The following is a 14,022-nucleotide window of genomic DNA, read 5'->3' as shown; positions in this document are numbered from 1 at the left end:
CTCGGCAATCAGCCTATTAACAGTGACAGTGATCTGTTTTGGACACACAAACACAAAGATGTTAGGCAACAGATCCTTTAAGTCCTGTAAGTCGTGCGGTGGGGTCTCCGTGAATCGGCCTTATTTGACCAGCACATCCCACAGATGCTCGATTGGATTGAGTTCTGGGGAATTTGGAGGTCAAATCAATGCAAAGTCATTGTTTAGCTCCTCAAACCATTCCTGAACCAGTGTTGCTTTGTAGCGGGGCGCATCATCCTGCTGAATAGGCCACATCCATCAGGGAACACTGTTTCAATGAAAGGCTGTGCATGGTGTGACATAATGCTTAGGTAGATGGTACGAGTCAAAGTAACATCCACATGGATGGCAGGACCCGAGGATTCCCAGCAGAACATTGCCCAAAGCATCACGCTGCCACTGGTTTGCCTTCATTTCATAGTTTGCTTTCTTTCTTCCATTGCTCTGTGGGCCAGTTCTGATATTCACGTGCCCATTGTTGGTGCTTTCAGCAGTGGACACCCTGACTGTCTGTGTCTATGCAGCCATGCACAACAAACTCTGATGCTCTGTGTGTTCTGCCACGTTTCTATCACTTGGACTTTTCTTGGACTACCTTTGATAGATACGGACCACTGCAGGGACAGTCTGTCCTTTGTCAAACTCACTCAAATCCCTAAACTTGGCCCATTTTTCCAGCTTATAACACGTCAACTTTCACTTCCTCCCTAATTTATACAGGTGCCACGGTGAAGAAATAAACAGTGTTATTTACTTCACCTGTTGGTGGTATATGTATACTGTGCACTTGTCCAGAATAGTGTTAGCTAAACTTATACCCACACACTCTTGTTACAGTTTATTAACTCTCTCTATAAACTGCTAGAGAATCCTCTGAGGAATCCCACAGCTGTCCAGTTCTAATTTCAGTTTTTCCTCAGTGTCTGGATGTGCTGTGGAGGTCACAAAAGGGGGCTGTGGGTTGTTTCATCATTCTGCTTTATCCGCAGTTAGGTCTGGCAGGAAGTCAAGAACTTTTTACAAAAAGCTCAAGCCAAAACTATCATCCCAGTATGGGGCCACTAAAGTGTAATGGCACACAGCCATCTCACTATTGCTCTCCCACACTATTGATCTGTTTTATTTCGAGACGCTGCTGTATAGCAAAGATACTAGAGCTAAAGCGTTATTTTCTCTTATCACACTCACAGTTTAGTGGAAACAAAATTGTTGAGGAAAAAATCCAAATATCTGGTAAAGTGTGAACCATGTGCTTAAGGCGGGCTGTGTTATATCATGCGTCGGTTGTTTCAATACAGGCAGGAAGGCAAATGGAATTAGAAAGCAATGGAAAACAAACAGAATGAAAATATTGAAGTTTACCACTTTATTTATGCATTTTTGACATTTTAGGATCACAGGTGGGAGCGTGTTAGTCGATGGTGCTGTTTGGATGGGGTCTTTACATTGTGAGGACTTTGGGTGACATCTGCCTTGTGTTGAAACCTGCAGGCTTGTGCAGATTTGGCACCTTAAAACCAGATTTTAGCTGATGTTAAAACATTTGAAGAGCCAAGAGCCAGTCTAGTCACATTGTTGGCCTAGTTTTGTTTTTGTATTCATTCATGGCATTTCTGTATTCTCTCTTATACAAGAGAGCCTCTCACATCTAATGTGATACTTTTATGAAGCACTAAAGAGCACGCTCTTATTTCCACTCGTATTCTGACGTGTAGCAATAAGTGGAATTGTTAAATGTCTCAAAAGGTTTGAATGAGCATCTTAACCTGTGCATCCCCCTTTTGAGTGCAGCTGAAAGTGAAGAATAAGGATGCAAAACAATGGCAACCTTGGGTGCTGCTATGCACACAGTGAGCCAGCAGAGTACAGCAATATTGTTGAAGAGGAAAACACAGAGATTGAATCAAGGGCGAAAAGGGAGAGAAGTATTATTTTGGTAAACATAAGTCACGTAGCCACCAGTCGGGAATTAAAGCGAACGCTTTGGATGAGTAATGCTGCTGCTGCCGTGGTCGTGGTGCTCAGCGATGAGTGCGTACAGGCTGGAAGCAGCCCTCGGTAAGGTGTCCCGAGTGGAGACGAGCCAATATTTTTCTACCAAGCTCATAAACTGTTGCTGCAACATAACCCCCAATCTTTCTGCTACAGGCTGCTGCTGCTGAGTTGAGCAAGTCTGCTTGTTTAGGGTGAAGCTTCTTAAATATGCTTCTGTTAACTGTTAATAATTACATACAGTGTTGGATTTTGAGGAGAGGGGACAGATGGACAGCGATTACTCAGACCTTTTAGAAACATGTTGCAATGAGAGCAAATTTATAGCCGAGTAAATTTGTCTTCGCAAACTTATTAGACTGCATATGTTGCCACAGGGCGGCCCGAAATCAGCAGACTTGTAGATGTACTGGCCTCCTGCTCCAAAATGATTAACGTGGAAGTGTATTTATGTCACCTGAAGTAAGCGGGTTCCTATCATCTTTTCGTTGTAGCAGATGGAATATTTGATGGAAAGATGAGAGATATCAAATGAGCCGTTGTTATGGGGATAATTCTAAAAGGGGGCAGATGGCTTTGGGGAATATCACAGGCTGGTGGGTTATTTTTAGACTTACTGCAGCACACCTCAACCTTTCAAAGCACATCCTCCACCTCCGTTGGAGCATTCATCAATGACCCTGCCTTGCTAGCGGCCGCTGCCCGGGATGAGCTGTTAAACTCTGCTGACCTGGTCATCTGGGCCAGAGCACAACTCTTTGTTAATGTTCATCCTGCTGGATAAATCACTGTTGGTGTAGTAAGCCTCACCAGTAAGCCTGGTTTTACTTTACACAAGGTCTTTTGGTCGTGAGCAGGTCAGAGAAATCACTGTTGATTGTTCTTGATTTTAGCGATTTGTAATTAACTATTTATTAATCAGATATGGAGTTAGCTTTAATAATTACTAACATTACTGTAAGCCTCTTCTCTTGACGCCATTGCTTTTCTTGCACCACAAACGCGTGCACGCTCATTGTCGGCATATCGCTGATGTAATCAGTTTTCTGCGGCGTTAACTCTCCATGTTTAATGAGCATTTCCTACACGAAGTGTGATGAACGTGACATCTGTATTTGTTTGGCTCTAACTCATCCTCTTCTCTCTGTTGCTGCACAGTATTTGAGGGTGAATCTTAATGAGCTGTATTGACACCCACGGTGACGCACGTTATAGTCTAATAAACACGGGCAAATCACCCGGTGTCGGTCGTCATCCTTATCTTCACCTGCGCTCCTACTTCAAGGGTGACAGAGACACTGCGAGGGGCGGAGAGGCTTGTTTAATCCGAGTTGTGTTTTGATCGGTGGCTTTCATACTCGCAGGAGAAAGTGTCGTCTCTCTCTCTCTCTCTCTCTCTCTCTCTCTCTCTCTGTTTCCTTCCTGGTTGCTGTGGCGACGCCTGCTGCAGCGCTTCACTTCTGCCAACTCCAGCAGCATCTGGGCAGAAGTGTGTGTGAGTGCGTTACACATATTATGTAACAAGTTAGCACAGGCACCAAATTAATAAACAGATCAATTTCTCTCGTTCCTTGGAGTTTATTAATGAACCTGTCACAACCCAACAAATCAATACATTAAAAATGAGCTGAGTGCTCTCCCAAGTCAGTTCTTAGAAAACACACACATTCCCTGTGATGCACCTGTTGCTCCTGCAGCACTTGTTGGAGCAGCATTTGGATATTTAATCCTCCTTCATGCTGACTTTTACCTAATCTGTGTTTTGTGGCGTCTTTCGCTTGCGTAATTCCCTCAGCTGGCCAAACTGCTCTATGGCTCATTTACCACCTCATTTTCTTTTCTGCTACCCAACCCTCGTCCTCCTGCCTGGTCTGACGTAAAGTTCAGATGAGGATATTTATTTCACATTTTTTCTAGGATCTGACAGCTAAGCAATAGTTTGGTTTATTGCTTTCCAGCCACAGATCATTGTAATTCAAGTTTTATTAGTAACAAAAACAGGATTTATGGAAGCACAAGCACGACCTTACTATTTAAAGAGACGATAATGAACATTTTTCTGCTTAACAGGGAACAGGCAGTTTTAAAGGGTTAAAAATAACAGTTATTGAAAGTTGTCCAAAACTTGTAAACTCTCGGTTTCATATTAAATCAGTGTTTTAAGTTTCTCACTTTGAAATATCAGAGATGAGACCTTAAGCTAACATTAGCTGGAGAAGCTGCAGTGTAGAGCTAAGACTATACGAATCAACAAATTACATCTCCTCTTAATCTTTGGTAAATAATTTCAGACACAATTATAAATCTTCGTGATAACAAAAGGTGTCACTTAAAGTGTACTTGGCGTAGACTTTGCCTGGAAAATTTGAAGCTGTGCATATAGATTTGATTGAATGACTGTGTAGATACACAAAAAAATCTCAACTTTAATCAGATTTTCATTACAAACGTGTTCTCCTTAACTTGTTCTGGATTAATTATTTCCCATTTAAAGCCTGTGAGATGAAACTCATGCTTATTCAGCCTTCATAAAACCTCGACGCAGAACTTAACAGAAGGCTTTGGAGATAAACTGCACACCGTGGTTACTCTCAGTTCTGCACAAGAAGAAGAAAAACACGGCAGATGCTTTTCAAAAGCTGGAGGGGCTCGTAGACGTTTGCAGATACGCCTAGTGAGCCATAGCCAGTCAGAGACCTTGATCTCTCCCGTCTTGGCTGGCTTTTACTTTTCTCGTATGTGCTAATTTACCAATTTAATGAAATCCTTTTTATATAATCATAGGTAATTGCATCTATTTCTAACTCTTGTGGAATTTTCCTCTTAGCAGTGGCCCTCTTTTTCTTCCCACTTGTTGTTTTTTTGCGTTGGTTATCTAAGTCAGAAGATTGCCTCTGTGCTGATATGCAATCGAGGATGGCAGAGTAGAGAAACTGCAGCAAGTGTTCAGGCTGTGGGTGTGTGTGTGACAGAGCTGCGTGTGTGTGGGAGTTCATCAGCTCATTACAGACTAACCATCCTCTTTTGTTCACTTTTAATGTGAAAGAATTTGTTTCCAGTTTTAGAGTCAATGTAGGCTACCTATAATTTGCACATCTCCTAGCAACAAGACTTTGAACAAACTAAATATAACTACTTGCAAAGGTGTCACTATAGGCTGAGCACTATGAAAGGGTTATGTTTTGTGCGTGTGTGTATGGATGGGTGTGTGCACGCACATCACCAGAGGTCTTCCAGTAAGAGCAAAAGTCCGTAATTTTCCATATGCTCTTCACAACAGCGTGAGGTGATTACAGTGTTTGAATAACAGCAAGCAATTCGAGCAGATCTCTGCTATACAGCGTAGGAAAACTTGATCATGTGCACGTCCACAAGGCTAAACCTACTTAGTTTTGACACAATGTAATAAGTATTTGCAGGAAGAGGCCTGTATAGAGACAATGAGCGGATCACAGAGCTGCAGTTTCTGCTAAGTGAGTTCGTGTACTGGAAAAGGCAAAGTAGTTTGACTCGTACCGGGAAATGCATTATTTATACATGCATATAGCTATCAAATTAATCTTGGTGGGACAGCGCATGTAATGGGGGTTAAATGCACGCAGAACACATTGCAGATGGAGCTCAGTTGCTTGAGCGGCCACAAAATGATCCGGGTTTAGAGCAGGAATGGATCACTGTGCTGTTAAAGAAGTCAACACTTTCTTTTCTAAAGAAAGAAACCTCTGCATCGTCTGGCCCAGCCATCAGCTTCACATTTGAGTACTTTCTCAACTTGTTCCTTCATAAGTGCTTTCTCTTATTCATGCCTGGTTTGTTTTAAAAAAAAAAATCTGCTGCTGTGAATAAACCACATTAACTACTCAAAACAAAACAAACTTCTTTTTATTCTAGACTACAAAGGTACAAAAAGTGTGGAAGAAGCCTCGAGCTAAATTTAGTAAAAACTGGAAAATCTGCAATATTGCAAAAAATAAACAAAGACAGTTGATGATATTATCTTCATAATCCAGCCTTACTCTCAGGGCTTTTGTTAAAATTAAGTAATAATAATATAATAATCATAATGGGATTTTTAATTGATTGCATTGAGATCTTGGACGTCCACTTTAACCTCTTAAGACCCGAACTCTTTCATGGCATGCATTTTTAATTTCTCTTGGTTATTTGGGCTGATTGGGACCTTATTAATGTAAAAACAAAGAATAACGTAATTTTTTTTTTAACCTGATATGCATTTTAACTACAAAAATACTTTTCTTTGCAGGATATTGCACTGTTATGTGGATTGTTTATTCCATTCCTGGTCCAATATCAGCAGAGTAGCGCAGCATTTTTCAGTATAATCATTGCAACATATGACAATCTTGCCCTCTTACAGCTTTCTTGCTTTTTATTTTGCCAAATTTTTGTACTTAAAATTGAAAAATTTCAGCGAGGAAACAAAAACATTCTGAATTTTAAATATGTATCATATTCATTTAAAATCAAGAGAAATGTCAATAACAAGAGTTTCACATTGTGATGGTGGAATCGTATATTGAGTCCAAATGTCAAAGACGGGTGAAGGAAAACATGACGAGCAAGGGCTGGAACTAAACCAGAGAGGGAGAAGTGTCTACTGAGGTCATAGATCCGAGGAGGACGATGTTGTTTCTTTTTTTTTTTTTTTTTTTGTTTCTACAAAATGATTTCTTGTTGCTACCAGAGGAGCTGCACCCTGCTGGCCACTAGAAAAAATGCAAGCTTCAGCCAGTTAAAGTTAGCTTTACTTTTTAGATCCAGAAACTTCTCTATATGCATCCTATGAAGTCTAGACAGACGCTGAACACAAATAATAAAAAGAAGGAGAAGAAAAGCTCTCGTAGCCCCTCAGTGTGTGCTGGTGGTAGTCTGTGTTGAGTGAAGTGTGTTCTTTAATACAGACATGAGTCTCAATGTCACCCTCCTGTAGCTCCAGCCTCCCTGGGGCTCTCTCTCACTGGCTGTGACAGCACAGCCTCAGCTGCCCACACCCGTCCTCGTCTCCCCCCCCCCCCCCCCCCCCCCCACCCCCCCCCCACCTTCCTGCTGGATTGCCTATCTTAATACTTCCCCACTTGCCACCACCCCTCACTGTACACAACAGATCGGCGCACCAGCGGCAGCGAGCTCAGCTCTTTCATCTGCCTGTCACACAGACTGAGCCGCTCTGACTCAGTGTTTATCACAGCCGCAGGTGTGACACTAGAAAGTATATGACAAGTGGTTTTCATGTGTGTGTGTGTGTGTGTGTGTGCACGCGTGCACTGCTGTTACTCTCAGAGGAGTCATTACTCAGGTGATCTTTTCGGGAGCCCCTGAACTCCCACGTTTGAAGTCGGTCTTCTTAGCCCGCCTGGAGCGTGTAGGCGCTCAGTTCACTGAGCTCATTGTTCAAAACAAATCGTCGTGTCTCCCCCTGCACCTTAGCCAAGTAGGGAACACATCAGGACTCAGTGGCCAACCTTTAGAGGAATTGAACTGAACTCACTCAGTGTGGATTTATTTCTTTTGCGGTTGTGACAGGGTGTGTGTGTGTGTGTGTGTTGGGTGGTTGTTATATTACTACAATGAACACTTGCTAGATTTGAATGTTGTTTTTTTATTCTTTCTCTCTTGTCCTACCCATACTGATCCTTTCTGTCCTTCTTGTTCGTTTTTTGTTTCAAGATGTGTTGGTGAATAAGAAACCGTGTGACTGCGATGTCATAGCCGACTGTAAAGTGGGGGATGCTGTGAGCCTGGAAGTAAAACTGACCAATCGCAGCAAGAATTCAGTGGGGCCCCTGGCTCTGAACGTGGTGCCATATCAAGACTATCAGAATGGAGTCCAGAACTACGATCTGGAGGACGGAGTCACCTTCATCGGCTCCAACACCTTCTACATTGATACAGTCAGTCAGAGCCACAGTTCTATATTCATGTTGTTTCCCAGCAAAGACCTGAGATATGAAAATACAAATCTATTCTTAATGGTGATAGGTCGTTGCAGCAGAGGTCACATATACTCGATTGTAACACAGTCACATCACAGGAGTTTAAGCCGATATTGTAATGGGCTCAGTAATTCCTAACTAAGGTAATTGCATTTTTAACCCTGGAGAATCCATGGGGTACAATTTGACCCCATGGTTTCCCTAGAAAACCAATGGGGTCGGCTCTGACCCCATTGGTTTTCTAGGGAAACCATGGGGTCAAATTGTACCCCATGGGTTCTCCAGGGTTAAGGTCATAATTTCTGGAAAGAGGCATAGTTTAGTCTTCTTAGTTTTAAATTCATGTATGCAACAGTCGCTACCACTGATATCTAGTAAATGAGCCAACTCACACTGAATCAATCCACATAAAAAAATTGTGCTGAAAGCCAAAGTGAAAATAGTTATTTAATCTGAGGGTCATTCAAAGGATGATAAGAGAAGATAAATACAGTGTTACCCCCAAAAAGATGTTACACGGGACTAGAGAGCACTACACGCTAAAGAGATTTAATGAATGCTTTATAACACACTATAGAAAAGTTGGTGTTGGTGTGTAAATACAGTTTAAAGAGTTTACTCATGTGCAGTATTTGAAGTTATTATAGAAGATCTTTACAGCTCTGTTTTCCATATATGCTGCACATCTGGGAACGGCAGGGACAGACGGGACTTTTGTTTTGATCGATTGCACAAGTCACTGTCAGTTACTTTAAATAGAACTGAGTGGCTAAGTAGACGCGGAGGAAAACACACTGGAAAGTCTAAAGGGTCTACTTTTCTTGGCAAAACAACCCTAACGTCTCAAAAGACGGCATGGTCCTTTTACTCTCATCGTAAACAATTTCTATTGGCTCTGAAGAGATCCTCAGAGTCAGTATTTGTATATAACCGCTTCTCATTTCTGATGTTAAACAAGCTGCAGGCTGTTGAACAAAGAGTTTTAAAAGCACATGAAAGAATACTTGAATTCTTCGTTTTCATGAATGTGCAGAACTGCTTAATTCTGGCTGTTGTTCTCAGCTGAACGAGAACTTGTCTGCTCCTCATCATCAAAGCCAGTCATGCAGCTGAACCTGCATTAGGAAATGACAGCGAGGTGACCACTAACAGTTCTTACTGCTGTGTCTCTTTTCTGTCACCAGGTTAAACCCAATGAAAGTACTGTATGTGAGGGTGCCCTGCTTTTCCTTTACACCGGAGATTTCTACCTGAATATCAAATTCCAGGACGACAGCGCTGGACGAGAGCTTCCTTTGGCCTGGTTCACTCTGCCCAGCGTCCACATCAGAGCCCTCGACACTCCACCACAGGCCGGGGCCTAAGGACTTCAAGGTCATAGACCTGACCAAGAGATCGGGCTATTTGTTGCTGTTATATGTAAATACAGTAGCATTATAATGAATTGACATGTGAATATCATTTTGGTAAATGTTTCTGCATTTGTATAGTTAACACAACATGTGTGCTTGGGGTGAATAAAAACAAAACACACAATCTGCAAATTTGCGCGGGGTAATGTCAGGTGGAATCCAATTCTCCATCCTTTCTGAGCGCAGCCATTTCAGTGCAATCAAAGCAGGGAGACAAAGTAAATCGGCTCATGTTTCCTGGTTAAGACAGCACAGCAATTCATACTGTTAACCAGCAGCAACACATGTTAACAATGTTGATCACTGAGGAAGCAAGCTAGCTAGCCTCAAATACAGGAAGTCATCTTATTAGCTGTGCAGCAGCATCTGATTTTGTGTAGCCCTGATTTGTCAGACTGTGGATTGCTCTGTATTACACATACTGTGTGGTTGGTTGTCAGTTGTAAGTCAAGGGGAGTAAGTGTGCTCATGTTTTCATATTGTCTGAAAAATCAAGCCGGTTTGTTAAGTGGGTGCATGCGAGCCAAAGTTAGCCTGCTTTTTTAGCCCATGGCGCTCAACTGGGGGATATTTGGAACAACACTTCCTGTTCTGTACCAGCCTCAATTTTAACAAAGGCTGATGCATTAAAGAAGGCTGATAAAATATAATATGAAAACCTGAGCGCACTTATATCTGAGCATTGCCAGCGGTTTCAAGATCCACCATTTACTTGCACACAACCACAGTCTGCTCACAAAGCCTGCTGTTCCTGGCCTGCACATTCAGCATATTCATAGGAGACATGGCTGCTATATGAGAAGAAGGTGACCTTGAACAAAAGTTTAAGTTAAGAATGGTTTTGATTTTCTCACCTCATAAACTGGCTGGTTAGAAGCAGCCTGCTGGATAAGCCACAGAAAGGTAGCACAAGACTCAACAAGGACGTGCAAAACAATGCTAGTGCTTTCTTTAGTTATTATTACTACAGTGCCAAATTCTGGGTTTAGCCAAGAGTGAACACTGAAACTGTTTCCACTGCTGTATGGACTTACCTCAGCCTGTATCAGTACACTGAATTATGGATTTGAGTCTCTTAGATTAGGCCCGTTGTGTGTGACTTATGATAGCTGTAAATAAATGTTAAAAGAAGTCGGCTATTGTTCATTTGGGCATCATTAAAGTTTTCATTTGTCTATCCAAGCCATTAAATATCTGTGCTGATCTTCATTTATCGTGCCCACTGAGGTGACCTTTACTATAACAGCTTTTTGCGGACGCTCGATTCTGACATTTACATTCTTCAAAATCCATAAACTGCAATTAGAGAGAAAAATATTACAGAGTAATAATAATTTTTAATGTTGAATTAATGCTGGAACCGTGTTGTTGACCAGTGATAGCTTGCAGGCTGTTTGTGCACTTTGAGTTATACACAGTATATTTATAGCCTGTGATTGAGTAGCAGCTACACTGACACTCACCACAGTGTACACATCTGTGTTTTAATGCTCATTGATGCACTGGGAGTTACCCAGAGCACCCACAGCAGTCACCCATAGAGTCTATTTGAAATCTGTTTTCCAGTAACAGTTGAATTTCTGCAACCTTTCAGGTTACTACAGGTCCCAGTGGAGTCTGAAAAGAAGGCTAATAACAAGCTCTCCCACCACCTGACACTGAACCTGTTAACCATGAAAGAGTTTGTATTCATATATAGTTGTAGACGGTAAAAATGCAGGTTTTATAGGTGTGTTTTAATGGACTACTTTTTATTTTAGTGCTGTGATGTTTTCTCCTGCATACAATGCAAACAGTTCCAAACTCATGCCCTCTGTACTGATGAGTTTATCTATGTATTTATTTGTTAGACTATTAATAGATTCTGCGCGTGAGCGTCTATCGGCTCAATGTGGAACTAATTTAAAAATGAACTGTAGCTCTGGGTGGTTCCTCCTGCATTCATATGGTAAAAACATATTTTCTCTTAAATACAGTTGTTGATATCAAAGTGTGCACTCTGAGCTTCTGGTGCAGTACACTCTCACTTTCAAATGTGCTGGACCTGAAAATCAACCTAAATAACAAAGCAAAGGTAGCAATTAAACGTATCCTACTGACTTTAAGTAATTTGATTACATGTAAATCTTTTCCTTAATAATTAACCTCCTAAGACCCGAACTCTTCCACGACATGCATTTTTAATTTCCTTTTGATATTTGGGCTGATTGGGACCTGATGAATGTAAAAACAAAGAATTACCAGATTTTTTTTTTTTTTTTACCTAATTTTTGTTTGTAAGAAAAATGAGAGCCACATATGAGGATATTCGTTTAAAATTTCGATAGAACAGTAGCAGTATAATGTCTTCGTATGCGGATATCAGGCCCTTGTAGAGCAAAATGGAGTATTTTGTCTAAATAACCCAAAATGTGATGTCCACATATGTGGATGCCAGGTCCTAGGAGGTTAATTATTTGAATAACTAGTAATACTTATTTAGCTTAAAATAACGTAATTCCCCATGTAATTAAATGGAATTTCAGTGTATTGTATTTGAAATGACAATGTAATTATATTTACTAATACTTAGACACTAGAATAAAAAGGTAACAGGTCAGGTTTTTAAAACAATCATACTGTAAATAAATACAAGCAGTGCATAAGTAATTTTTAAGTACTTTTTGGGACAGAGGCTGTATTATGGAGTGTCTTAACCTTGGCTTTTTTACATCTTTATTTTCCTACATTGTTATTTAATATTCATTATATTGATATGTGTGACGGGTTTTGTGTTATTCAGTTGTCCTTTGTGTACTTATGGTGTAAGATGGGGAAAAATAGTTTTTCTGTTAAATGATCAGGAAATCATGCGCTAGTTACATTTACTTAGAGTATAATTTTTTGTTTCCTTTAAAAACTTGACTTTTTATGCCGTTATTCTAGAGTATCTACCTTTCGATATTTGCAGATAAATATAATTACACTGTAATTTCAAATAAGTTACGCTGCATATAATTTAAAGTGGGATGACACCCTTAGTCACAGACTGTGTTATAAAGTGTTAATACATTTGACACTGTTTCAGTTGCGTTTTACTCCAAATGATTGCGTCATGTTTATGGAGGCAAAGAATCGTGTTTTGGTTTGTATCCTAGTATTGGAGCACAGATTCCACTAATTCACTGTGGATGCCTTTCAGGGCCCAGAAGAAGAGCTGAAAATGAAAAGCAGAAAACTGGAGCATTAAGAAGCAAGTGAACGTTCTGTGTGCTTCACAGACTGGCCTGGGCGAGAAACACGGCACGTGTTAGAAAGTATGAATTTTATCCTCATCGGTCAAACCAAACACTTGCCTGTCTTACAAACGCCACATCATCGGTTTCTGTTTCCTGTTAGCAAAGTTCCCTCAGAGCTACTGAAGACGTTTGACAACCATTTTCACAGACCTGTGGCTTACAGCTTTCTAATTGGTTGTTGGCCAATTAGAAAGCTGTAAGGGAGGAGGATGAGAGCTAAAACCGTAATGACGGACACGCCTGGGTCTCATCTCGTTTTGGCCATCGTTGACTAAATATTTCATCAAAACCTTTACAGGACATTTCATGCGTCGTGTTGTCCAGTGCTCTCCATCGACATCTTCAAAACTCCAAATGAGGGAATTTCTTTTTAAGGTGGCACACAGGCAGTCCTTTTGGAAATAGTGTCTGGATTTAAAAACAAGCACTTAAAACATATTTTATATAAAGGTGTTTTATTAATGTATATATTTTAATCTCATCTTTGTCCCAAACAGTATACTGACCATCCCAGGAGTGAGACCACCCAGAACAGACTTCAGCATCATGTCTTTGAGTTTAAATGAGGTTTCTTATCAAACATCAGCACTGCATTATTAGCCCCCAAGCTTCATTAACTTGCAGCAAACCTGTAATTCTGATTGTAATCAGCCTAACAATCATCCATCAATCTGATGCACTTCCTCTCTGCCTGAAATTAGATTGTTTCAAACGTGAGGAAAGTCTTTAGTTTCAGAAAAAATGAGAGCCGTTCATTTTGTAGCAAAGACGCCCCCAGAGCTCTGCTGAAGACCATAAAGTGTCTGTATGAAAACGGTGATGAAAATGACTCTGCAAGAAGCCAGAGTTCAATTAAATCTCCTCTCTCCTCTCTTTCAGTACTGACTGCTAAGTCATGTCCATTCACATATGTCGGCAGTCTCGATATGCAAATGATCTCGGGAGTGAAATGGTGGTGGGAGGATTAAGGTGTGTGCTGAAGAAAGACAAGTGTGGAGGAAAAATGTTGCAATATATACAGTGGCTTGCAAAAGTATTCGGCCCCCTTGAACTTTTCCACATTTTGTCACATTACAGCCACAAACATGAATCAATTTTATTGGAATTCCACGTGAAAGACCAATACAAAGTGGTGTACACGTGAGAAGTGGAAGGAAAATCATACATGATTCCAAACATTTTTTACAAATAAATAACTGCAAAGTGGGGTGTGCGTAATTACTCAGCCCCCTGAGTCAATACTTTGTAGAACCACCTTTTGCTGCAATTACAGCTGCCAGTCTTTTAGGGTATGTCTCTACCAGCTTTGCACATCTACAGACTGAAATCTTTGCCCATTCTTCTTTGCAAAACAGCTCCAGCTCA

General features: G+C 40.9%; 1 protein-coding gene across 7 annotated transcripts in view; it reads left to right on the top strand.

Moving 5' to 3' along the window:
• The window catches only part of trappc9 (trafficking protein particle complex subunit 9), a 248,090-nt gene extending 237,390 nt beyond the window's left edge, over window positions 1–10,700 (top strand). For 2 of the 7 annotated variants that reach the window (XM_065471291.1, XM_065471290.1), the window contains exons 23-24: window positions 7,702–7,925; window positions 9,152–10,699. In XM_065471291.1, the coding sequence (XP_065327363.1) occupies window positions 7,702–7,925; window positions 9,152–9,331 (404 nt within the window). In that variant the 3' untranslated portion in view covers window positions 9,332–10,699. Of the gene's footprint in view, window positions 1–7,701; window positions 7,926–9,151 lie in introns of all 7 variants that reach the window. The other 5 variants (XM_065471289.1, XM_065471293.1, XM_065471292.1 and 2 more) reach the window with 5 other exon arrangements.
• The last annotated feature ends 3,322 nt before the right edge of the window (window positions 10,701–14,022 follow it).

Source organism: Pelmatolapia mariae, linkage group LG22 (genome assembly GCF_036321145.2).
Source record: "Pelmatolapia mariae isolate MD_Pm_ZW linkage group LG22, Pm_UMD_F_2, whole genome shotgun sequence".
Classification (NCBI taxonomy): Eukaryota; Metazoa; Chordata; class Actinopteri; order Cichliformes; family Cichlidae; genus Pelmatolapia; species Pelmatolapia mariae.
The sequence above is the reverse complement of the archived record's forward strand: the minus strand, read 5'-3'. Positions and strand labels throughout refer to the sequence as shown.